The 24409-nt window shown below is 34.4% G+C and overlaps 16 protein-coding genes and 5 pseudogenes across 21 annotated transcripts, besides 4 other annotated features; 15 read left to right on the top strand and 6 right to left on the bottom strand.

The window, feature by feature from the left end:
* Positions 1-246: 246 nt before the first annotated feature.
* Positions 247-23307: a mobile genetic element.
* Positions 448-774, bottom strand: TVAGG3_0083950 (uncharacterized protein; the record flags this gene model as incomplete). Its single annotated transcript, XM_051222175.1, has 1 exon — positions 448-774. The coding sequence occupies one exon, from the start codon at positions 772-774 to the stop codon at positions 448-450; it is 327 nt and encodes a 108-aa protein (XP_051107161.1).
* Positions 775-897: a terminal%2Cinverted (terminal inverted repeat of Maverick-1A transposon ID:TVAGG3_0083750).
* Positions 952-1318, bottom strand: TVAGG3_0083940 (annotated as a pseudogene). The gene has a single exon. A coding segment is annotated over exon 1 (367 nt).
* Positions 2569-3018, top strand: TVAGG3_0083930 (uncharacterized protein; the record flags this gene model as incomplete). The annotated part of the gene is made up of 1 exon (XM_051222174.1): positions 2569-3018. A coding segment is annotated over one exon (450 nt), but the record flags the coding sequence as incomplete, so codon positions are not given.
* Positions 4719-5495, bottom strand: TVAGG3_0083920 (uncharacterized protein; the record flags this gene model as incomplete). The annotated part of the gene is made up of 1 exon (XM_051222173.1): positions 4719-5495. The coding sequence occupies one exon, from the start codon at positions 5493-5495 to the stop codon at positions 4719-4721; it is 777 nt and encodes a 258-aa protein (XP_051107159.1).
* TVAGG3_0083910 (organellar and viral DNA polymerase type B) lies at positions 5513-6003 on the top strand (the record flags this gene model as incomplete). The annotated part of the gene is made up of 1 exon (XM_051222172.1): positions 5513-6003. A coding segment is annotated over one exon (491 nt), but the record flags the coding sequence as incomplete, so codon positions are not given.
* On the top strand, positions 6560-7529 carry TVAGG3_0083900 (annotated as a pseudogene). The gene has a single exon. A coding segment is annotated over exon 1 (970 nt).
* Positions 7714-8209, top strand: TVAGG3_0083890 (annotated as a pseudogene). The gene has a single exon. A coding segment is annotated over exon 1 (496 nt).
* TVAGG3_0083880 (integrase core domain containing protein family) lies at positions 9331-9816 on the top strand (the record flags this gene model as incomplete). The annotated part of the gene is made up of 1 exon (XM_051222171.1): positions 9331-9816. One exon carries the CDS (start codon positions 9331-9333, stop codon positions 9814-9816), a length of 486 nt encoding a protein of 161 aa, XP_051107157.1.
* TVAGG3_0083870 (uncharacterized protein) lies at positions 9991-10656 on the top strand (the record flags this gene model as incomplete). Its single annotated transcript, XM_051222170.1, has 1 exon — positions 9991-10656. The coding sequence occupies one exon, from the start codon at positions 9991-9993 to the stop codon at positions 10654-10656; it is 666 nt and encodes a 221-aa protein (XP_051107156.1).
* Positions 11135-11875, top strand: TVAGG3_0083860 (Prim-pol domain family; the record flags this gene model as incomplete). The annotated part of the gene is made up of 1 exon (XM_051222169.1): positions 11135-11875. A coding segment is annotated over one exon (741 nt), but the record flags the coding sequence as incomplete, so codon positions are not given.
* On the top strand, positions 12020-13447 carry TVAGG3_0083850 (uncharacterized protein; the record flags this gene model as incomplete). Its single annotated transcript, XM_051222168.1, has 1 exon — positions 12020-13447. One exon carries the CDS (start codon positions 12020-12022, stop codon positions 13445-13447), a length of 1428 nt encoding a protein of 475 aa, XP_051107154.1.
* TVAGG3_0083840 (uncharacterized protein) lies at positions 13713-14153 on the bottom strand (the record flags this gene model as incomplete). Its single annotated transcript, XM_051222167.1, has 1 exon — positions 13713-14153. A coding segment is annotated over one exon (441 nt), but the record flags the coding sequence as incomplete, so codon positions are not given.
* Positions 14276-14653, top strand: TVAGG3_0083830 (uncharacterized protein; the record flags this gene model as incomplete). The annotated part of the gene is made up of 1 exon (XM_001325060.1): positions 14276-14653. One exon carries the CDS (start codon positions 14276-14278, stop codon positions 14651-14653), a length of 378 nt encoding a protein of 125 aa, XP_001325095.1.
* On the top strand, positions 16212-17158 carry TVAGG3_0083820 (organellar and viral DNA polymerase type B; the record flags this gene model as incomplete). Its single annotated transcript, XM_051222166.1, has 1 exon — positions 16212-17158. A coding segment is annotated over one exon (947 nt), but the record flags the coding sequence as incomplete, so codon positions are not given.
* TVAGG3_0083810 (organellar and viral DNA polymerase type B) lies at positions 17445-18430 on the top strand (the record flags this gene model as incomplete). Its single annotated transcript, XM_001283348.2, has 1 exon — positions 17445-18430. A coding segment is annotated over one exon (986 nt), but the record flags the coding sequence as incomplete, so codon positions are not given.
* On the bottom strand, positions 18636-19487 carry TVAGG3_0083800 (annotated as a pseudogene). The gene has a single exon. A coding segment is annotated over exon 1 (852 nt).
* Positions 21253-21848, top strand: TVAGG3_0083790 (annotated as a pseudogene). The gene has a single exon. A coding segment is annotated over exon 1 (596 nt).
* On the top strand, positions 21879-22319 carry TVAGG3_0083780 (repellent protein 1 family; the record flags this gene model as incomplete). The annotated part of the gene is made up of 1 exon (XM_051222165.1): positions 21879-22319. One exon carries the CDS (start codon positions 21879-21881, stop codon positions 22317-22319), a length of 441 nt encoding a protein of 146 aa, XP_051107151.1.
* Positions 22369-22605, top strand: TVAGG3_0083770 (uncharacterized protein; the record flags this gene model as incomplete). Its single annotated transcript, XM_051222164.1, has 1 exon — positions 22369-22605. One exon carries the CDS (start codon positions 22369-22371, stop codon positions 22603-22605), a length of 237 nt encoding a protein of 78 aa, XP_051107150.1.
* On the top strand, positions 22776-23102 carry TVAGG3_0083760 (uncharacterized protein; the record flags this gene model as incomplete). Its single annotated transcript, XM_051222163.1, has 1 exon — positions 22776-23102. The coding sequence occupies one exon, from the start codon at positions 22776-22778 to the stop codon at positions 23100-23102; it is 327 nt and encodes a 108-aa protein (XP_051107149.1).
* Positions 23103-23307: a terminal%2Cinverted (terminal inverted repeat of Maverick-1A transposon ID:TVAGG3_0083750).
* A 16-nt stretch (positions 23308-23323) lies between these two features.
* Positions 23324-24409: part of a mobile genetic element that runs on past the window's edge.
* Positions 23488-24051, bottom strand: TVAGG3_0083740 (uncharacterized protein; the record flags this gene model as incomplete). Its single annotated transcript, XM_051222162.1, has 1 exon — positions 23488-24051. The coding sequence occupies one exon, from the start codon at positions 24049-24051 to the stop codon at positions 23488-23490; it is 564 nt and encodes a 187-aa protein (XP_051107148.1).

Raw genomic sequence — 24409 nt, 5'->3', positions numbered from 1 at the left:
CATTATATCCTATAGGCTCTATTTATACGTCAATGAACTCTACCAGACCAGAAACAGTTCTGGGTTTTGGAACTTGGACTCAAATAGTCGACAGGTTTTTGTATTGTGCAAACTCTTCAAAGGAAACAGGTGGAAGTAAAACGATTTCAGGTGAAAATTTACCTGCACACAGTCACTACATAGATTTAAGTACATCTCAAGCAGGTTGGCATAAGCATAAATTTTGGGATTGGTCAGCAATGACAAAGTATGACTATCTTGTGTACGGAGGCACTGCGAGCCTCCTTACCCATGATATGTGAATTTGACACTTTACAAAACCGTTAACGTATATTTTACAACACAAACACAAACACCAACTTAACCTTAAATATTTATAAAGCCGCCAACCACTTCACCTCACTAACGTTTTCACAAACGACTTCACTACTGTAAAAATAAACGTTCTCATTTACAAAAGTATTGCAACTCTTCCCATTGCTGTGCTTCACACAATAGTTCATATTCTTCAGTATCGCTGCTGTCGCTCCAATCGTCAGAGTCAAAATCACTGTCATAGTTTATACCTGTAAGTTTTGACAAAGCTAATGAAACACGCTTACCGTTTGTATCGTATGCTTGTATAAACTTTCCATTCTTCATTCCTTCATAAACGCTCAAACTAACTTTACCCTTTCTCCCTCGTATCTGATAGAATGTATTTTCACGAGGAACGAAGAACAAATTCTTGAACTCATGACCGTTGTAGTTTGTTATCTCAATAGTTTTCGTCATTTACATCCAAATAAAATAAAAATAAATGATATCACCACTCCCACACGTATGAAAACATAGCGCAAAAATAAATTTAGGTGAAGTGGTGAGATCTCACCTCTTTTTTCACCTCTTTTTTCACCCTAGCCGCAAAGCGGCTCTGACCCTTTGGGTCTGTTGAATTCATTGCTTTATAACTCACTTCCTTGGTTTCTTTTTAGTTGCTTTCTTCACGTCTGTCTCCAACTTGACTGTCTTTCTTCTTCGTCCGTAATGATACCAGTTACTTCCACCAGTCAATGGGTCAAATGGTCGTTCATAAGGGTTTCCATACATTCCATAGGGACCATACGGAAGAACTACTGGTGGAGGAAGAGTTCCATCGACTCTATTTAAATGCATTGTTTCACCTTTCATCTGGTCATTAAAGTCTTTTGCGTGTTTTGCAAACTCGTCGTCCTTTCCTAAAGCATTTTCTGACTCAGTCGCAACCAAATTGGATGCTTTATTTATGAGCCCTATTTTATTTAATCTTAACTTCTTTGCAACCCAGCCTCCAATCTTCCCTTTATTTGCATCTAATGTCTTCGAAACCCTTCTCCACTCATTTTATTTACTGCGTCATAAGCTCCAAGTGCTTTTGCTCCAAATGCTAATGCTTTTGTTCCCATTGCGCCTAAAACTGCCCAAGCTACCATTTACACCATATTAAAATCATCTCTCTTCAATATTATCTCATAAAAGTTCTCGTTACTGGAGAAAGTCAATGAAACATAAGCGTTCTCACGGGCTTCGCCCTCACCGCTTTGCGGTCTATCTAACTTATTTCTTATATCATCTATACGCTTCAAAATGTCTGAACAATTGCTAACATCTTCTACAACAGTTATTTCATCATGAATGACCTTTAAAAACAAGCTCATTTAATATGCTATTAAAATCATCTCAATAATGAGTCCATCCTTTCCGTCTTTGGGTAGCACAACATCTTTCATTGAAGAAGGTTCGACAAGTCTTATGTTAAACTTACTGACAAAGTTTGTTATACTATAATGCTTCGGTGGCGAATACATGTAGTTTGAAAGACATAATATAGATTCTTCAGCAAATTCACTTATACTGGATTTATATAACAATGTTCTCACGAGACCAAATACCACCAATTGACAATCTTGTAAGCAATCCTGCTGAGCCTTCAACTGTAAACGTCGATGGTAACATTCCACGAAGGTCATCTATTGACATCGTTGAGTCACTGTATTTAAATATTTCTTAAAGCAATCGTCATTATCTAACATGCAATAGCTTTGAAGTTTTCATTCGATATACATCTGCTTCATTAAATGTAAAACCTGACTTCTTTGCAGAGATGACTTTAAAATCTATTGAGTTTGTTTCAAAATTATATACTATGGTAACTTCTGAAGGTAATGGATGTCCTTCCACAGTCAGTGTTCTCTCACTACATTTGAAGCTTTGTGTTAAAACTTTCATGTCATCTCCTGTGTCTAGGTTCACATACACAGCAACAGGAAAACTATCTTGCTTCTTTGTTTCATCATTATACCTCAAAACATTAAAGTTCTTCAATAATATTGTTCTTCCTGCTGGAATACTTCGAACCTGTCTGATTTCAATAGCTTTCTCACCTCCTACATACTCTACCCAGTGTCTTGGATATTCATAAGTATACTGACTTTCTTGAATTTTGGTTGGTTTCATCATAACGTGTTCATAGTATATCTTTATACTCTTGTCAGTTAGACTCGGTGCTATGTTCTGAATATTTCTGACTTGCATTTTTAATGAGATAAAATGAAGCATTTAATACATGACGTAGATGAAGACATGAATGAAACTACAGACAAACTTAACTCTTCTCTTATTCTTCCTTTCAGCAAAGATTATGAATTCTGTTCAAATGGTGTGTATTTCTATTGTGGAAAGATGGGTTCAGGTAAGACATTTAATTTAATTCGTCATATACTCATAACAGAGCGTTTAGGAAACGACTCTTACTATGACCAAATCATTATATCAGCAACTTCAGACTCTATGGACTCAACAGCGAAAACATTTATGTCAAAAGTTCAAGCCTCTGTCGTTAAAGTTCCAGACAGTGAACTCATTGAATTTCTTCAACGTTACATTCGACGTAAGAGGAAATATTATGCCATCGTTGAATTTATACAGTCAGGAATGCAAAAGACTTCTGAGGAGATGGAAAGAATTATTGACAAACACCACTTACGTCAGTACTCAGGAGTTTACGATATGAAACGACTTACAAACTACATTCTGTCAAAACTTTCAAAATACCCTTCAAAAAGTATCCTTCAAATACTTGTTAGTTTGTGACGACTTCGCCGGAAAAGGTTTAGTGTCAAAGCCTGACTCACCATTAGCTAACATCATTACTAAAGTCAGACATTACCACTTAACTGTAGCAATACTTATGCAAACATGGCGTTTCCTTGCTTTAAACATAAAACGTCTCATAACTGACTTCGTTATCTTTCAAGGTTTCTCACGTTATGATATTGAACTCATTTGGAAACAGTCAGGTATAACATTACCTTTTGAAGAAATTTGGGAAGCATATAAGTCTCTCATCTCTCCTCGTTCATACCTTGAGATTCATATCATGACTAATACCATTAAAGTCAAAAATATTCCATGGGAACGACCAACATTGTTTTAAAGTTTAACCTTCAATTGACTGATGGTAAACAAATTCCATGCATCTCTGTCGCCATTTCTGTTAATATTTTTGCTGTCATTCATATCATCCACTTCCCCATCCGTTAACTTTTGAGGATATGCGTTAGAATAGCTGTTCTTAAATGAAGGCTTTTCACCTTTGAGAGCATAAACTCTATAACTTTCTGCATACTTTATGTTTGAACCTCCTGAGCCATCATTGACATAAATTTTTATAGGCTTCCACCCTTTGTTCATATTCCTGCTTCTTCCCTTTGCTCTTTTGTTCAGTAGTTCTACATCTTTATACACAGCTCCTGTCTCAGTGAATTCAACAATATTTTCATTCGTTAGCTTTACATTCAAACCCTTGTCGAGTATATTGTTCATTTCATACATATAAAAGGTTTTTATTCTATATGAAATGAGAAGCAAATCCATCTTAGCTGGTGCTGTTAATGTTCCAATTGAACCAACATCAAATGTTGACTCACGAACGACAAACAATATTGTCATAAAGAACTATAGTTCAGAGTGTTTGAAAGAAAAAGAACCAGAACTGAAATCCGTGAATTTAAACACAGCTTCAAACGCTAACGCTACATCAGATGTTAAGTTAGAGTATCCACCACTGGACCAAATTCTTTCAAGAGAAGCCAACGACAACCCTTACATAAATGTTCAAACAAATCCTTCAGATAACGTAGACCATTACCTTCTTCAGTTATACCAAACAATTTTACTCAAAGACGATAAGAAGCTTTTGATAAATCTTATAAGTAAGAACCAAATAATTCTAACAAAGGAGGACCTTGAAAATGTTATATCACGAATAACAGGAAAGCAATGTGTCATTGACTATCTCGACCCTGAAATCGAATGCTGTGGTCAAACGTCACCATTCATGAAAATAGGTAACATCCGCATCATTGAAACACCAGGAACTACAGGAGTTGAGTTTAAGTATAAATATTCGAACGAATATACAAAACTATCTACTTACTATAAGCTTTGTTTGAAATATGTTTTAGTAAATTAAAGCAACTTATAGTATCTATCCAAAACTTCTTCAACAGTATCGAACTCATCTTCATAATGCAAACCTAATCTTATTGACTTGGTGCAGTTTTCACTAACACAATATAGCGCTTTGCGCTCGGCGCCTTTGACGCCTTTTTCTGTTCTCTTGACTGACATAACTAACTCATTTGTTTCATCAAACAGCAACAACCAAAGTTCATGACCTAATACATAACATTCATACTTTATATTTTTAGCTCTGAGTTCTCTTGTAAGCTGTTGCATTTAATATTTTCTAAAAAGTCAACTTCAACAGTCATTCGCACTGGTGCCTTCAGTTCTACAGGCTCTCCTTGAAAGTCAACTAGTCTGAATTGCATGTCTTTCAAATTATGAGGACTAATGCGAACCCATTTACCTAAATGAGTTGCTATGACAGGAACGTTTGGAATGAACATTGAATTGACTGCATAACAGAAAGACTTATATTCTACTGAACCTTTACTATTAACTCCTGAAATACCTGTGACATTAGCTATTTTTGACTCAATGTATAAACAATTGCCATAACATACGTATGGAACAGATTTCATCTCAATCGTTTTGTCAATACTTTTCAAAGGAAATGTCATATGGTATGCTCCCAGAAGCAATTGAACTCTATGACTCATTCGTGTTATCTTAAACTCCTTCGCATAACTGAACTTCAAAACTCCTGCAATAAGTTTAACATTCATTAAGTTTTCTTCGTTATCCTTGTTTATTGTAGTATTTATGAGCGCATTTAACACTCCAGCTAATGTTTCCATCTTATATTCTACATTATTGTGAAATCTTATTTCATGCTTCTTTCCATCTATTTCAAACTCCATGAAATCTGTTTCATCTGTTATAACGAATGAAGCGATAGTATTGAAGTCAACAACTCTGAAAGCAAGCGCTTCATTCTGAAGACCTAAGTTTGTTTGTAGCTTTACTGTCCCGTATTCGTTTGGGTCTGTACTTTGCAAATAGAACAACATTTTATTCTCATTAAAATATGAGTTTAGCTGCATATGCGTATGAAGCTGACAGAGCTAAACGTTTATATTTTGGTCAATACTCTCTCACACTTACTGACAAATATATTGTTATCAGTGATGGAAATACCGAGAAATACATAACATGGAAGGACTATGAAAAGTTTGACCCTATTTTAACTCCATGTACAATGCCATTCATTGTAAATGGTGAAGTTGTCATGAAGAACGACACAACAGTATATAAGTCTGTATATGAAGCATTAGAATATATGTTGAATTATAATCCCGAAAGATTTGACCCAAGCACTACACCATGTGCAATGCCTTTTATTAAGGACGGTGAAATCGTAAGAGTTCCGGATTCAACGGTTTATACTGCTGTTCAAAACAGTTTACAAAACATTTTAGCGAATATCTTTAATTCAGAAACTACAGAAATAAAATTACCATATATAACAGATGCTAAAGAAATTAAATCAAAAACGACAACATTATTTACGTCACTTAATGATTTAATGACTTATATCATTAATATTCCTGCACCAACTACAGCATTTGATCCAAACTCGACGGTTTGCAGTGTACCTTTCATAAAGTCGCAAAGCGACCAGGGCGAAGCCCATGACAGTTCATTAATTACTTTAAGGGATTCAACAGTTAATGAATCATTAAAGGCGTCATTAATGAAAATCATTGATTTTAACTCATTCACGAATACATATAATTCATTCATTAATGTTTCATATGCTTCTAAAGAAGGTGAGCCAAAAACTATCGATAAAGCGGTGTATGAAATAAAAGCATCAACGACGAAATTGAATTCGTTAACTTTTGACGGTGATAGTTTCGTTAATGACATAACATCGGGGAAAACAATTTTAACGAAAGAATATTTAAAATCTCATGTTAGTGAGTTCGTTGAAATTGAAAAAGAAGGTGGAATTAAGTTCGATCCACTGAATTTCATTTTCAGCTTAGCGAATGCGGGTGTTAGTTTCGCTGAATGGACAACTATACAGAGTGAAATAAATGCAATATGGACGTTTTTGGGGTCAAAAGCGGGAATGGGTGAGCTTGTAAATGCTGCAAGAACATTAGGTGAAACAGGAAATTTTGTAGATGGTTTTAAAAGACTTGTTTCAAATGTTTTAACAAACACAAAGAAATTATTTAGATATACCATACATAACGGACGGATTTTCGAACAGGTAGCAACAAACCCTCCGGTTATGGCTGCGTTGATGATGGTTAGAGATATAAAACCACGTAACGACGGGAACGAAGAACATGAACAACAGGATACTGGTCGGGTTATTCAAGACATTAAAAACGTGTATCCTGAAGTTATTGATTTATTTAGAGGAGTTAATGATTCAATTTCAAAACATTCTATAACCCTCGATGAAGAGAATAAATTAACAGATTATATATTCGTCATTATTGCAGAATTAATGAAGAGAATAAATGAAAAAGGAATTGGTGATATCATTAATGTCAGCGATGTAATGATGAAAAGAAATTTTGACTCATTATTTACAAAACCGAAAACAGAATATAGTCTTTATGACGTAATTACCGAATTAATGAAAAAGATTAATGATAATAAGAGTTCTGGCGGAAGAGTTGAATTAGAAGTGAATGATGTTAATGAGAAATTAGCCGAAAAAGCAAACAAAACCACGTTCATTATATAACTTCAGACGAACAGATTATAACGGACTACCATGGATATTTAACACGAAGTGATGAAGCGAAGACAAAAAATGTTAATGAAAGAAGATATAAATACATTCGTGCTAAAGGTTATGACATAAGCTGTACTGTACAGTATGATGTAGCTAAAGCACCAGAAGCATTTGGTTATACCGGTGAAATTTATGCCTCTACTTTCAATGTTAATGGTGTATTAGTTGAACCAAGATTTACTTTGAGAGTTAAGTCAAAAATAACGTTTGAAGATGCTATTAAAAGTAAAGCTGACAAAGATGAACTTGACGCAACGAACAAAGTTTTGAAATCTCATAAACACAACATCTCCGATATAAATGAACTTCAAACTTCTTTAGACAGTAAAGCTGACAAGAACCATACACATAAATCCTTCACTACTGTTAGAGCAGACGACATAATATTGAACTTTGACCTTGGTTCAAGTGCACCTTTAGAGAATCCAAGTACAAGCGTAAAAGATACACTAAACTCCTTAAATAGTAAATGTATGAACATTGAAGGTCATGTCAGAAACTTTGAAACACATGAACTACCAGCAATGTTAGATAAGAAAGCAGATAAGAACCATACACATGATTTCTTCACAACTGTTGGTATAGAAGTATTGAAGGAACGGTTGAAGGAACTGGTGGGGATGCATTATATTGGAAACCTCCTAACTTTCCACAAGGTTTAACATCGGAGGAAAACATAACGACGATGAAATACATTAGATGTAGAAATGTTTATGTCATGGAGGATGAAAATAATGTTAAATTCACTGCTCAAGATTTATATGATAAGAAAGCTGACAAGAACCATACACATAAATCCTTCACTACTGTTAGAGCAGACGACATAATATTGAACTTTGACCTTGGTTCAAGTGCACCATTAGAAAATCCAAGTACAAGCGTAAAAGATACTCTTAACAATTTAGATAAGAGTTGCAGGAATACCGAAGATCATGCCAGAAACTTTGAAGCATATGAACTACCAGCAATGTTAGATAAGAAAGCTGACAAAACAGAGCTTCAAACATTAAAGACAGAAATACTTCAAACATTATATCCTATAGGTTCTATTTATACGTCAATGAACTCAACAAATCCAGCAACAGTTCTGGGTTTCGGTACGTGGGAACAGATTGTAGATAAATTCTTATACTGTGCTAGATATTCAAAGCAAACAGGAGGTTCGAAGAAAATTACTGAAGCAAACCTTCCACCGCACACTCATACAGGAACGACAAACTTTTCTGGCGACCATAGCCACTCATTAAGAGACCACCCATTATACAACTCAGAGTATGAAGCTGGCAATGACGTTTTATCTCCATCTTATAACAATGCAGCAAAAAAGACTTTTCGACCAACTGAACCAGGAGGAAATCATGTCCATACTTTCACAACAAATCCAACAGGCTCGGGTGCAGATTATATGCCACCATTTATGACTGTATTTGCATGGAATAGAGTTCAATGAACGCGCTTGAGCCTAGAATAAAATCTTTAACTTTACATAAATGAGCTTGAAAGAAGTATTCGAACAACATCCATGGAGGTCATTTAAGAAGTTCAATGAAGCTGCAAAGAGTTCGGGATTTACTAACAGAGCTGAAGTGAAAAGGTTCTTTGACAAAAATGTTGTACATCAAACAAAAATAAATCCTTACGACTACTTTTTACCAATTTACTCCAACACTCCTGACGCATACCAATTTGACACTCTCATTCAAAGCAGAAAAGGAAGACATAAACCATTCCTCATCTTCATAAATGTTAACACTCGCAAAGCTTTTGTGTATATAATGAGAAATAAAGGAACTCATGAAGTGTTAAGAGTTTTACAAAAGTTTGTAGCAGAACATAGCCCAAGTATTTTAACATCAGACCAAGACGGTGCATACCTCAGCAACGAAATCACAGAATTTCTCATTAAGCATAACATAACTCACTACACTACTGAAGACCATAACCATAACATACTCGGTATCATTAACCGCTTCATAAGGACTCTCAGAGATTTAAATCAAGAGCGAGACTTTACCGAAGAAACAATGAAACATTTCATCGAAGTTTACAATTCCTCAACACATTCTACAACAGGACATACACCAAATTCAATGACACAACAACAAGAAGAAAAGTATATACAAAAGAAACGAAGTCAAACACAAAATATCAGAAATTCAACACAATTTACTCTCATTCCTGGAACAAAAGTTCGTGTAGTTCTTGACGACAAACCGTTGACAAAGAAACGTTTAAGGTTAAGTCGAAATTATTATATCGTAGACTCTACGCAAGGTAATGGATATCTTATAAAAGCTGCTGACGACTCCATAGCATTTTACCCTCGTCATAAATTAGTTGAAAGTAGTAATGGCGAACTTGCTGAAACCATTGACGAAGCAAAGCGAGGAGTGGTTATTGAAATACTTGACTACAACATAAACGATGACACTTATAAAGTAAGATATGAAGGAGGCGTTGAAGATGTTATACCATCTAAGAACTTGAGAGAATCTAAACCAACTCATCTGGGACCATTAGAGCGGGAGTACTGGAAAGATAAAAACATGCCAGAAAGAATAAGAAAATTCTTCTAAACTTTTTCGTTGGATGTAAATCAGACAAAAATATATTATAGGTGAAGAGGTGAGATTTCACCTGTTTTCTCACCTGTTTTTTCACCTCTTGAATTTTCATGAATTTTCACAAAAGACCAAAAATAAAGTTAGTTTTATTTTTATTTATTTTTTATTTTGTATGTAAAGACAGTAATGTCAGTCGAAGCAAAAACATTCACTAACAAATCTAATGGCGAAACATTCACAAAAGGCACTTATAACGGTATTGAAGTCTTACGTAGAGACAAGGATGGTTACATTAATGCAACAAAGATGGCAAGAGAAGCAGGAAAGTTAAACCATTTAAACAGATTTCTCAATAGTGCTAAAATGCGGGAAATTCTTGAGTTTTGGTTGAAAGAATACGGTCGAGCCAAAAGTGGCTCAACCTCAAAACAAGCATTTTATGAGCTTACTAAGGGCGTTATGAATGAATTCAAAGGTATTTACATACATGCTGACCTCGTTCATTTTGTTGCTGAATGGTGCTCTGTAAAGTATGCATTTTATGTCAAAGATATTATGGACTCCATAGACAAGAAAGTTCATGAGAAGTTAGATGAAGAAGAACTCGAAGATACAGTGGAGAATGCTAAACCTTTGTTCGAAGAAGAAGTTGGAAAAATGTGCGGAAAACAATTAGAACATGAACGTGAGAAATGTTATGGTTATAGAGATTCTCCATACGAACTAGACCAATGGGAACAAGAAGATTTAAAGAGAGAATTTAGAGAATATGAACTCGCTAAGATAGCATTTGAAGCTGCAGAAAAGAAGTTAAAAGTTTGGGGTCGTTTTGTACAAAAATATTGTGAGTAAATGAACCATTTATTTTTGTGCAAAACGACCAAAAATATATTTTATCGTTAATGGTTTTTAGGTGTCACCACGTCACCATGTCACCAGGTTAATTAACTTCTCTTAAAATTACTGACAACATGACATTTTGACAACAGTCCCGGAAATATATTTTATCGTTAATGGTTTTTAGGTGTCACCACGTCACCATGTCACCAGGTTAATTAACTTCTCTTAAAATTACTGACAACATGACATTTTGACAACAGTCCCGGAAATATATTTTATCGTTAATGTTTACGTTAATGTTTCGTAAATGTTTCGTAAATGTTTTCATGAATGTTTTTAGGTGTCACCACGTCACCATGTGTCACCAGGTTAATTAACTTCTCTTAAAATTACTGACAACATGACATTTTGACAACATTCCCGGAAATATGATGCAGTCCAAAAATAAAGTTAGTTTTAAAATTATTTTTATTTTTTTATTCCTATATAAATGACAGCAACAAACAACAACAGCAACTATATCGTTTCTGATGAAAAAGTTATTGATTCATTAGCTGAGGAATTAGTTACGGCAGAAACTAAAACCCTCAACGAAAGAATTGGTGAAAACAAGATTGATTTACATAACTACCTCAAACACGATGGAGGAAGAGGAAGGAAAACTGGTATGGCTTTATTAGTAAATAAAATTTCAAATTTAACGATTATAGATGTTGATATCAATAAATCGTACAATGATGAACTTAAAGAAACAGTTAGAAAAGACATTCTATCAAAACTTTCGGATAAAGATGTTATCGTTAAAACCGCTTCAGGAGGTCTTCACATTTATTGTAACACTAATTTCTTCTATTCAGTTTCGAACAGAATGATTAAATGCTATTCCTGCAATGATTATGATATTGACATAATGACTTCTATGGATGATTCAAAGCGTTCTTTAGTAGTTATGGCTGATTCAAGAGTTCGCAAGAATGCAACAGAACCAATCAATACATACTCATTCATTCGTGGAAGTTACGACTCAACATTAACCAGAACAGTGAATGATATATTAAATGATTTGAATATTAAGGTAAGAGTTGAACAGAAGAACGAAGAAATAAAGAGTATAATGAATGAAAACAAAGATGTAAACATTGACGATAAACTTGCCCAGAGCATAGTTGATGGCATCTGTGATTTTGAAGTACATAATGACGGTGGAAACATGAATTTAGAAAAAGAAATAACATTATTCACACTGTTTCAAGCTATTAATTCGTTACCTAATCATTTAATTAATGAAGCATACGATAACGTTTATAACTTCTGCAGTTTAACAGAAAATGCAAAAAGTAATTTTGAAAAAGCACGTAGTAGATACGCACATTTAATGACTTCTCCATTTGTTTTAGTGAAGATTCTAAAACTATATCAAAAAGAATATTATGATGAATACGTTTTACCTTTATTACGTAAGCCAAAAATAACATTTGATATAAAACTTGATGACTCGTTTTTGATAACAGATATTAGACGCAAGGCTGAAAATCATCAGTATAAAAACAGTTCTGAAGTAATTGAGGATTTATCACGTGTAATCCGTTTTGTAGATTGTGGAAATAAATATTTCATTCAAAAGGATTACAACATACACGACAAAATGAATCAAATATCATTCGTTCTTCAATCAGCCATGAAAGAGTCACTCAAAATGATTAAATTATTTAAAGAAGAAGGTAAAACAATAACAGCATGGGACGTACTACTAAATCAATTGTCTTCATTAACCGTTAAGGGTGTTTGCTTTAAATCTGATTCCCCAGATGTTTTCTCAACGTTTCAAGGTTATAAATACAACGTTCTTGAAAAACCAGATTACTCAAAAATTGAGATGTTTATGAATTTCATTAAAGAAGCCATTTGTGATAATAACGATGAAGTGTATAAATACCTTCTCGGCTGGATTGCATCAATGATTCAACATCCTGGTATCAAGAATGAAACAGCAATTATTTTGAAAGGACTTCAGGGAACAGGCAAAAACAGATTTACAGACATTATTTCTGAACTTCTCGCCGGTTATTCATGTAAAAACATTACCGAAATAGGTGAGCTAACGGGTAATTTCAATTCAGTAGTTGAGAATAAAATGTTTCTTGTACTTAATGAACTCAAGAATGTTGGTGAAGACAGACTCGCAAACTTCAACGCTTTGAAATCAATTATAACAGATAATGAGATAAGAATTAATGAAAAGAATCAACCCAGAAGAACTGCTCAGAACGTTGCAAACTTCATTTTGGTAACTAATAACGTCTACCCTGTCAAAATTGAAGTTGGAGACAGAAGATACGTAGTTTTAAGAGTTAATGGTAAATTCAAGGGTCAATTTGATTATTTCAAGAATTTGATGAATTCATGCACTAAGGAATTTTATGATAATTTACTGACGTATTTTATGCAATATGACCTTTCATCATTTAATGTACGAATCATACCGATGACTGAAGCCAAACAAGATTTAATAGAATTATCAACAAATCCTTTAGATGTATGGATAAATACACATTATGATGAATTGTGTGCAGGTATGACGTGTAAAAATGCTCTATTCTGCAAACCATCAGACATGAAAGACAAAAACTTTCAAATGAGCATTAAGGATAAATGTGATAGGAAACAGAGAAGAATAGATGGTAAACAAACATGGTGTTATGTTTTGAAAGAAGAAATGAAAGGATTATATAAACAGGTTGAACCAAACGATAATGAGGATTCATTTACTGATGATGAAATACCTGTAAATGAAGCTTTATAAAGTATGATTGGAATTTATTTTTGCATTAATCCTGCTGTGTTGTCAAAATGTCATGTTGTCATCATTTTTAAGAGAAGTTAATTAACCTGGTGACATGGTGACGTGGTGACACCATCAGTTATTCAAAAATGTAAGACATGAATGCCTTCCTCCTTTCGTACCTGTTGTCAAAATGTCATGTTGTCATCATTTTTAAAAGAAGTTAATTAACCTGGTGACATGGTGACGTGGTGACACCATCAGTTATTCAAAAATATATTTTTGCTTAAATAGCTTCAGGGTCAATTTCTTCAACCATTTCACTTCCTTCGTCAATGTCAATAGAAGCTTCTTCAACCTTTGGTAAGAACTTTTGTATAACATCTTTGTTCGTTATTGTCTTCAGAGATGAAGGATAATATTTCACATTTATTTCACCCTTCTTATATTCTTTCTGTTCGGAAAGATTTAAAGCAATACTGAAGAAGTCAATGTTGGAGTTCTTTATAACAGTATAATGAGTATCTTTGACATTCACGAAGAAACCCTTTTGTTTCAAAACTACTGCTAACTCTTGTGAAGTATAACGTTTGCGGTCAATGACAATAGCTAATGGTCTGACATACTGACCGAACTTAGATTCTTTCACAAACTTCTTGTTAAAGATAACATTGACGTTTGAAGCACCATTGAACTCATTCTTGATGGCAGTAGCGAGAGCATTGTATGAAAAAGAACTTGCAATCTTGCATGTGTTTCATTAAAATAAAAATATTAAATTATTTTGAAAAATAACTTAAAAAATGTAATCTAATTTTTTCAAAAAATATTTTTTATCCGATAGAAAAGATGACAGAAAAATTAACTTTTTACATAGCGCCAGACCCTTCTTGCCCACATCCTTTTAAGCCACAATATATAGACATAGAACTAAATAGAGAAAGCGAAATTCCACAATATATATACATAGAACTAAATAGTGAAGGCGAAATTCTACAAACAGAAGAAAGCGAAATTCCACAAACATATAGAGACCTAGATAACGAAAATGGATATGCGCTATTCTGGTTAGATTGTCCTTATAAAATGTATGAAAAAAAGGCTTTATATGAAGAATATAGAAAATATTGTCATGAAAACGATATAAGACCAAGCTCTAGAGAAAAATTCTATGCTGGTATAAAACATCTTTTCGAAGTTCGGAATGGCAAATATATAAAGAAATAATTTTTCTAAGTTTATTTTTTCGAAAAAATATTTTTTTTATTTCCTACTAAAGATGTATCGGAAGTTGTCTAAGTTAGAACACTCGGAAATAAAACAACTTCTTACAGAAGCTAATATAGATGTTGCAACATTACGCGAAAACAAAAAAGCACTCGCTGACTTCATTAAAGACTACAATGGTGCAATAAGTTATGATAGAATTCATGAGTTCATAAAGCCGCAACGCGGCGAGGACGAAGTCCATGCAAGAGCATTTCCTTTAAATGACATTGCTATTGACTTATATCATAGACGTTCAGTACCTCATGAAGTAAGAAGAGAAATGTTTGACATAACAAATGCGAACGTTGGTCATACTCGTAAAGCTCTTTCGCATGATGTTCGTCAAGAAATGTTTGACATAACAAATGCAAACGTTGGTGAAACAAGAAGAAGAGACGACACACTGAAACAACAGAGAAGAGAGATGTTTAAAAGTGCTATAGAACAAGTTCGCAAAGCTAACGATGTCATTCGTTCCATTGACGACAAACCAAAAGAAGGTGAGAGATGGTTAAAGAAAGATGAAGAGAATAGGAAGAGAAATGTGAAGTCAGGCAATAGACTCATTGACTTTAACATCGAAGCTTTAGATGAACCAAACAGAGAATATTTACACAAACATTTCGGTAAGGTTTTCATGAGACTCTTAGAGAAAATTAAAATAAACTCGCAACAAAGATGGATGGTATGTTATAAACTTGGTGGAAAGTATGAATGTTCTACGTTAAACCTCAATAATATTGGAACACTACTACATCAGCTCTTGAAGGAGAACTTTATATCAGAGATAGAAGCAAATGCTGCAGGTATTGTTGAAATGCACTATGACTTCTTCTTGACAAACATAAAGAATCTTACTGAAATAAAGATGTATGATTTAACAGAATATGAAGGCTTAACGATGTCAGATGTAAAGAAAGGCAAACCAAAAAAGAGACCATATAGAGATGAAAGCACACTGACAAATGACCAGAAAGCCATTTTGGAAGCTCTTAAGCAAACAGGAAACCCAGCACTTATAGAAAGCTTTTGGAAAGATAATGGTGAAAAGAAGTTTTATAAGAAGAGAAGCGGTCAGTTATGGAAGTATCTTTGCACATTACCTATAAATCTTGAACGCTACCAAATCTTCAATGAACTGAACAAAAGAACTGCAATACTTATGACAGAGGACAATTGTTTCGTTTATGCTTGCATTCAGGCTGGAGTAAATGAAGAAACTATTGACCACATGAGAGAAGTCATTCGTGTTAGAGACTTTCCTCAAAGTAAAGTACAAGAAATTTCTGACGCAACAGGTATAGCATTTAATGTTACCATTGGTTATTTCAATGACTCAAGACATAATGAAATAAAGAGATATATACCAAAAGAATGCGAAACTGTTAGAACTATTGACTTACTTCTTGTTGAAGACCACTACATGCTAAATGAAAGACTTCCAATGACAACATATTTCATTCGCAACTATATAGAAATTCTCAAAGCTTGTGGTGGAATGAACATTGAAAAACAGATGAAGATTTATACAAAGAGAGAGAACAAATATGTAGTTCGTTATGATAGAACAACACCGTTATGGGATGTTATGAAAACATTGTGGGAGTGCAAATATTTCGAACCTATTTCTTATGGAGAACTTTTCACATATACGACTGACTTATATAAACAGAACCTTGCACCATTTAAAGATTTGACATATGCTCCAAAGTATTGTGTACAACTGAAGAAGAAAGCCGAGTCAAAAGAAGTAAATAAAAATAAGTGCAAGTTCATTCCTGAGCACGTTTTCTTTGCTGACTTTGAGTGTAGCACAGACGGCTTTCATAAAGCTTTTAACATATGTTACGACAGTGAAGATGGTTCAGTGAGTGAAAGCATTTGGGGTCAGAACTGTGCAACAGAATTTTTGGAACGACTTCCTGACAAGAGTTTAATATATTTCCATAACCTCAGTTATGATATAAACTTCATCTTAAGACACATGACAGAAGTGAAAGGAACTCCCATCATTAAAGGTTCACGAACAATGCAAATAACTGGCTTATATAAAGGAAGGTCAATTATTATAAAAGACTCTTACAGTGTTATAAATAAGAAACTTAAACTATTTCCTGCTATGTTTAACTTACAAACAGGACCGAAAGAAGTATTTCCATATAACTACTACAGCAGTGTTTTGTTAGCAAATGACAACAGAACTGGTGTCATTTCTGAAGCATGTAAGTTTATCCGGGATGCAGATACATTCATGAAGAACATAGATTCCATCAAAGGTTGCAGAATAGATGAAAACCACTTCGACTTAGAAAAATATAGCACGTTTTACTGCAAACAAGATGTAAGAATTTTAAGAGAAGGTTTTGTTAAGTTCCGCAATGACATATTGAAAGAATTTGATTTAAACGTATATGACTACGTTAGTATTTGTTCTATTGCTAACAAATTGTTTGAGAACAGAGTGTACTTCCCGAATGGAAATTTATATGACCTCTCAAATAAACCAAGAGAATTTATTTCACGCTGTATTCAAGGTGGAAGATGTATGTTGTCAGATAACATTAAACAAAAGAGCGAAAAGAAACTCATTGCTGATTTCGACGCTGTTTCATTATATCCATCCGCTATAGCAAGACTTTATACTTTAGAAGGTATTCCAAAGGTTATGAAGAAAGAAATGTTAAGCACAGAGTATCTCATGAGACATTTATTTGATGACGACCAAAAGGAACCCATTGGTGAAAAGTTTATGTCTGGCTTCTTTGTTCTCATTAAGATAACAGAGATTGGAATACATAGACACTTTCCTTTAATAGTTTGTGACCCTGAACTAAATCCAGAACTTAATGTTCCCAGAAGTTCAAACACTTGCTGTCTCATGTATGTTGACCATATAACATTACAAGACCTCATAAAATATCAAGGTGTCAAATGTGAAGTGTTGCAAGGATACTATTACGATGGAAACAGAGATATTAGAATAAGAGATGAAGTAAAGAAGTTGTTTGAGTTAAGGTTAAAGTATAAGAAAGAAGGAAATCCTTTGCAAGAAAATATAAAGCTCATTCTGAACAGTATTTATGGCAAAACTATTCTATCTCCTATTGAGTCAAAAATAACCATAGTAAATGACAAAGATGCTATAAGATATGCCATCAGAAACTACAACCATATAGTGAAGTTCGAAGGTTTGGATGGTTCAGATAAAACTATTTTCAAGCTAACGAAAAGCATTTGCAGACACTTTAACTTCTGTCCACTTGGTGTTAATATTCTATCTATGTCGAAGAGAATAATGTGTGAAGTATTCTGTACTGCTGAAGACATGGGTCTTCAAATATTTTACCAGGACTGTGATAGCATGCATATTTTCAATGAAGACATTCCAAAGCTTGCAGCAGAGTTTAAGAAGAGATACGGTCGCGAACTTATTGGTAAAACATTAGGTCAGTTCCATTCTGACTTTGCAGAAATCACAAAAGATAAACAAAGTTTAGCATACAAGTCAATATTTTGTGGAAAGAAGACTTACATAGACTTACTCACGAATGATTTAAATGAAGTTGCATTTCATGCACGTTGTAAAGGTGTAAAACAAGACGTTCTTGCTTTAACAGCTAATGAAATGTTTCCTGAAGCTATACAATGCTATTACAATGAAGATAAGAACATTCACATACCTGTTGGAACATATGACAAAGACTCTGAGTTCAGTTTAATGAAACTTTACAAAGCACTTTATGATGGTCAAGAGATTGCATTCGACTTATGTAAGTCATGTCAACCTTGCTTTGCTGAAAAGTTCAACTTTTCAATAACGACTAAAACAAGCTTTATTCGTAAGTTGAAGTTCTGAGGTCATTTATTTTTGTCAGCAATGAGGTCATTTGTGATAAAAATAAGCCGCTAGCGGCATGGGCGAAGCCTATGTGGTCATTTACAATACAGCTATTGTAGAGTTTAACAATTGTGCTTCAATGTATAAACAATCTTTCCCATCTGGAGGTAAGAACACTGGGCACTTATGGTCATGAGTGGAGAACATGTCTATCCAAAACTCACGATTGAAGCCAGTAAGCTTGTAATACTTAGGATTTGGCAGTGGTGAAGTTCTTGTATGACCAATGAACTCATTTTCAACTCCCTTACTTAAGTTTGAATATAATATAGCTTGCTTTCTATCCCAAATGCCAGGTGTTACAATCTTTGAAAATTCATTTTTCCTCGGAAGCATTGCATCATAATTGAAAACATTTTTGAAGTCATCATTGGTTCAGAGATTTGAAATCTTATACGTAATGGATTTTTTTCTTTTTAGCGACTTCATTGAATGGTGAGAATACAATGAATTGACAGTCATGAGTTCCATCTTCATTTTCATTAAATTCATAATGAAAGTCTATAAGTTGTGGCTGACTACCTTCTTCTTTCAGTTGTGCAAGAAACTCACGTAAAGGCTGTAAAGTTTGTACTTCAATGTTAACTTTTTCTCGAACATCTCATTAAATGAAATCATACATTGCAACAATGTTGTATCGTCTTTAAAGTATTTGTATATGTGAATGTTTTGGGCGCTTAAAGACTGTTCGTCATTTTCTATCTCGACTTGAAGTATAAAGTCAACCTTTCTGAAAGCACGTGTTATATACATAGATGTTATGCCAATGTACTTCTCTTCATTTATGTTCACAATCCAGTCTGTTGGAAACTTAAACGTTACTCTGTTCCCCTTTATTTTGACGTCAGGGTTTTCACTACTGAACGCAACAGATAAAGGTATTTGTCTATACATTTAATTCGGATAAAAATAAACCATTTACTCTTTCTTTGCTTCAGCTTCTTTAGCTTTTTGCTTCAGCTTCTTCTCTAGCTTTTTCGCCAGCAAACGTGGGTTTTTGTCTTCCAGCAGCTAATGCAGCAAGTTGTTTTTCACTAAGTTTTCTCTTTGGTCTCTCTGGCTTTTGTTCTTGTTTTTGTTCCTTCAGTTCGGATAAAATTTGCTCACGAATTTCTTTCTTCAATGCTTCAACATCTATGACCCCTTGGGTCTTGTCCGTAGGGCTTGTCTGAGTCATTTGACTGCAGATAAAAAACTAAATTAAAACTTTAACCGATGTAAAATGAGCTTGTCAAAATCAGAACGAGAGTCTATTATATTAAATGACGCCAGAGGAATACAACATCCTTTCTATTACGTAAGTCAGAGTAAAGATGGTAAAATATACGTAAGAAAAAGAAAGGTTCCATTAGCGAATGCAGAAGCGACAACATTAAGGTGCATGGCAAGGGCGAAGCCACGAAGCCCATATAAAACCTTCTGTTCAAACTGAAAAGTCAATAGAACAGAAGAAAAGAAGCCAGATGTACTTTCAATAACGAACCAAGAGCTTATTGCAAAGTTCGTGAATTTCATTGAAAAACAAACCGAGTCAAAGAACCCTGACCCGCCAGTGAAAGAAGTTGAGACAAAAGAGAATGTACAGTTCATTGAAAATGTCAAGAAACAACTTCCACCACGAATGCCAAGAAGAAGAGTGAGAATAATGAAGTAAATAGATATTTTTATCTGAAGTAAATACATGCAGAACGAACAGTTAAACGAATTTACTCCAGCAGAGCATATTCATCAGATTCGCTCATATTTCGATATCATAGACAATGCAGTTCAAATTGGTGACACTAATAGAAAATATTCTGACGCAAAGATTCCATCACAACCTGGAACTGCTAAAGATAACACATGGGTAACATTCAATCTCTCACCTCCTGGTGAAAATATGTTGGACCTTTACAATACATTCATTACGTATAAAATGGAAGGTCAATTTATTGTAGATAAAGAAATTGGTTCAGGTTCCAATAAAACAAACCCACCAGGATTTTGGATTGGTTTCGATGACGCTTTCTATGCAGTTGCTGGATATCAAATCCTTGCAAATGGTCGTATCGTATATTCTCAAGACAACGCAAGAGAAGAAGCATATATAACTTCAAACTCACAAACTACCGAACAAATAAAGAAAGTAGATGTTTTCTCAAAGACTCGACATGAAGATGTATGGAGTCATTCGGGAACATGCAGAACAGGACAAATTGTTAGTGGTCCAATTACAGCAGGAAAATCATTTGATTTTAAGCTTCGTTTAAGAATTCCTGTTAGAAGATTCCTTCCATTAGAAGCTATTCGATTTATTCCAGCTTTTGCAGGAAACATTCAGCTTAAAGTAAAGTTCAGTAGCGACGCCTTACAATGCACATCTATATCTGTAAATGATATCATTGCTTTCAATCCAACTCTTAAAGTTGCATTTGCTTCAGATTCAAATCCACCGACAAATAAATTTGTTCCATGGAATGAACCATTCACTATGATAACGAAGGCAGTAGAAGCTAGTGGAACAGTTACTATTACAACTGTAACCCAGCAACTATTTCGAACAAAGATGGATTTTAATGAATGTTTCATTCATCCAAAGTCATTCTCTTTAGACCCTAACATTTATACAGAACTTGTAGAACATTATACAAACGAGGCTTTATGTTTTCCTGTTAAAGTTATGGATTGGATTCCTATGGATGGTTCATTCTCAAAGAATACAGATAGTTCAAGTGCAACATTTACAGCAGCTTATACGCCTATTAATGTTAAAAGTATTTGGGCACTATTTAGAAAGAAAGACAACTATTATGTTAATTTTGAGAACCCTAAGTTTAAATATCTTCAGCTTTCCATGGGAGCTTATGGAAATATGCCTGCAGAACCTGAAAAATCATATGGACCTGTATTTTATGAAATGGTTGCGAACGCTTGCAATACAAACAATGATATGATGGATTTAATGAAGATGTTATGAGGTCATTGGTGGATGATGGTAGTGTGGAACATAAATGGGATAGCTATGACAACACACATTTCTTATGTGGTTTTCCAACAGAAGTGGACTTTTGCTTCCAGCAAGGTCAAACATCTACTGCTCCAATAACATACAAATTGTCTGTTAAAGGACCTATTGAACTAGCAACAGAAAATGTACCAAAGCCACTTATTGGATTTATGAGGGATTGTTGCTTTGCAATACAAGTAAGACAGTCAGGCATACCAATAATAAGACTTGACGACTATAACTTAGCTACGGACGACAGTGAGGAATAAAGGATGAACGTTTATTTTTAAAGCTTATAAATGAGTTCTTCATCAAGCTCTCGTGAACCTTCACCATCTGTGAAACAAACTTTACCAAACGATTATGGAGCACCTATTGAATATTTCTTACGAGCTGCACAATGGCAAAGAGCAGTTTCACCAAGGTTAGGTGTTCCACCAGCTCCTGCCAAAAATAGCATTTGGTCAAGTCCTTATATAAAATATGGTCTCCCACTAGGTTTGCTAGCTACAGCAGGAGCAGTAATGATGTTGAAAAGAAATAAAGCAAATGTTGTAAATAATACTGAAGTAGCTGAAGTTAAACAAACTCCAACGCCTTCACAAGCAAAACCTTCAATGACTCCTGAACCTATGGAAGTACAAACTCCTGTTCAAAAGTCAACTCCTAAACCGACTCCAACATTTAAACCAGAACCTACTCCTCAAATAAATCGTAAAACTCCTGCGTTTCCTTACTGAAAAAAATAACGTTATTTTTATTTAATATTAAAATTTTTATTTGATTGAAATGACAAATAAAGTCACTGAAGCAATGAAACAAAAGTTTTTGGTAGAATACATTAAATCAGGAACTATTCCAGAAGGTTTTTACATTCATACTATGAAGGATGGTAGAGTTCAGTTTAGAAAGATAAAGCAACCATTAGATAAAGAAGGAATTTTGAGAAAGATTAAACTTCATGAGGACAACATTGCTGAACTTAGGAAGAAGTTAGAAGAGTTGGAGAAAGGAAGTGAGTTATAAAGCAATGAATTCAACAGACCCAAAGGGTCAGAGCCGCTTTGCGGCTAGGGTGAAAAAAGAGGTGAAAAAAGAGGTGAGATCTCACCACTTCACCTAAATTTATTTTTGCGCTATGTTTTCATACGTGTGGGAGTGGTGATATCATTTATTTTTATTTTATTTGGATGTAAATGACGAAAACTATTGAGATAACAAACTACAACGGTCATGAGTTCAAGAATTTGTTCTTCGTTCCTCGTGAAAATACATTCTATCAGATACGAGGGAGAAAGGGTAAAGTTAGTTTAAGCATTTATGAAGGAATGAAGAATGGAAAGTTTATACAAGCATACGATACAAACGGTAAGCGTGTTTCATTAGCTTTGTCAAAACTTACAGGTATAAACTATGACAGTGATTTTGACTCTGACGATTGGAGCGACAGCAGCGATACTGAAGAATATGAACTATTGTGTGAAGCACAGCAATGGGAAGAGTTGCAATACTTTTGTAAATGAGAACGTTTATTTTTACAGTAGTGAAGTCGTTTGTGAAAACGTTAGTGAGGTGAAGTGGTTGGCGGCTTTATAAATATTTAAGGTTAAGTTGGTGTTTGTGTTTGTGTTGTAAAATATACGTTAACGGTTTTGTAAAGTGTCAAATTCACATATCATGGGTAAGGAGGCTCGCAGTGCCTCCGTACACAAGATAGTCATACTAACTGACAAAAGGTAAAGGATATGATGTTAAAGACAACGTTCAGTTTGCTATAAATTGTTTCTGGGGTAACACTCAGGGAGATGGAAACCATACACATCGCGTTTCGGGATATACGCAAACAACGGGACAAAGTAAAGAATACATGCCACCTTACATGACAGTTTACGCATGGTATAGAAATGCTTAGTCGTCATTTTCAACTTCTTTAGCATATTCGTCAGGAGTTGTCTTATATTTGTTAGGAACTGTCTTTGAAAGTATACCACCTTGAACTTTGACAAGTTTGAAACGAGGTCTGACAATAGTAGTTTTATCTTCTGCTTGCAGTCTGTACATTTTGCCATGTTTGCCTAAAACTTCATAATATTCTCTTGTATACTTTCTTCTATTTTTACGAACACGAATGTGAGTACCTGTCGGGTTCCCATTGTTGTCATAGTCAATAGTATTTTCATATGGGTCGCGTTTGGGTATTTCTATTTTTACTTTGTCACCTTTCTGAAGTTTGAAGCCCGGCATTCTTTCTTGTTTGTCTCTTTTGACTAAATTATTAAATATATAGTCTTTCTCTAAGTCAGGGTTGTTTTTCATTTCTTCAGGGGAGTGGTTTCCCAAACCTTTTTGTTTACGGTTATTGTAAATATTTAAAACTTGTCTCATCTTTGCCATGGAGAAGTGTCTATACTTGTCGTCATATGACATTTCATTTGCTTCACCACCTTGTGGTTGGTTTAAGTCTCTTAACATTTTTATACAACCGTCAATGACACCAAGAGCAGAATGGTTTTGGTCGACAATGAAATATTGGTTTACATTTTTTGAACGCAGATAGTTTTTAATATCGTCTGATTTGAAAGAACTTTCACAGTCAGATGTTAGTTTTGTTGGATGGTATTTGTCAACGAATATTGTCAAAGCAGTTTTCACATCTAAAATATTTTTGGACCATAATGGTATGGCTTCACAGTATCTTGTGTTTTGACCGACAAATATTAGCCAGTATGGTGGTCCATCTGTTCTAACTCTCGGAATGTTTTCCAAGATATCCATAAACCAAGCATTTGGTGTTGAACTAAAGATTTTTATCATGAGTGCTTTCTTTGTC

The sequence above is a fragment of the Trichomonas vaginalis genome, chromosome IV (genome assembly GCF_026262505.1).
Source record: "Trichomonas vaginalis G3 chromosome IV, whole genome shotgun sequence".
Classification (NCBI taxonomy): Eukaryota; Parabasalia; order Trichomonadida; family Trichomonadidae; genus Trichomonas; species Trichomonas vaginalis.
Note: the sequence above shows the minus strand (reverse complement) of the source record. Positions and strands in the feature narration are given on the sequence as shown.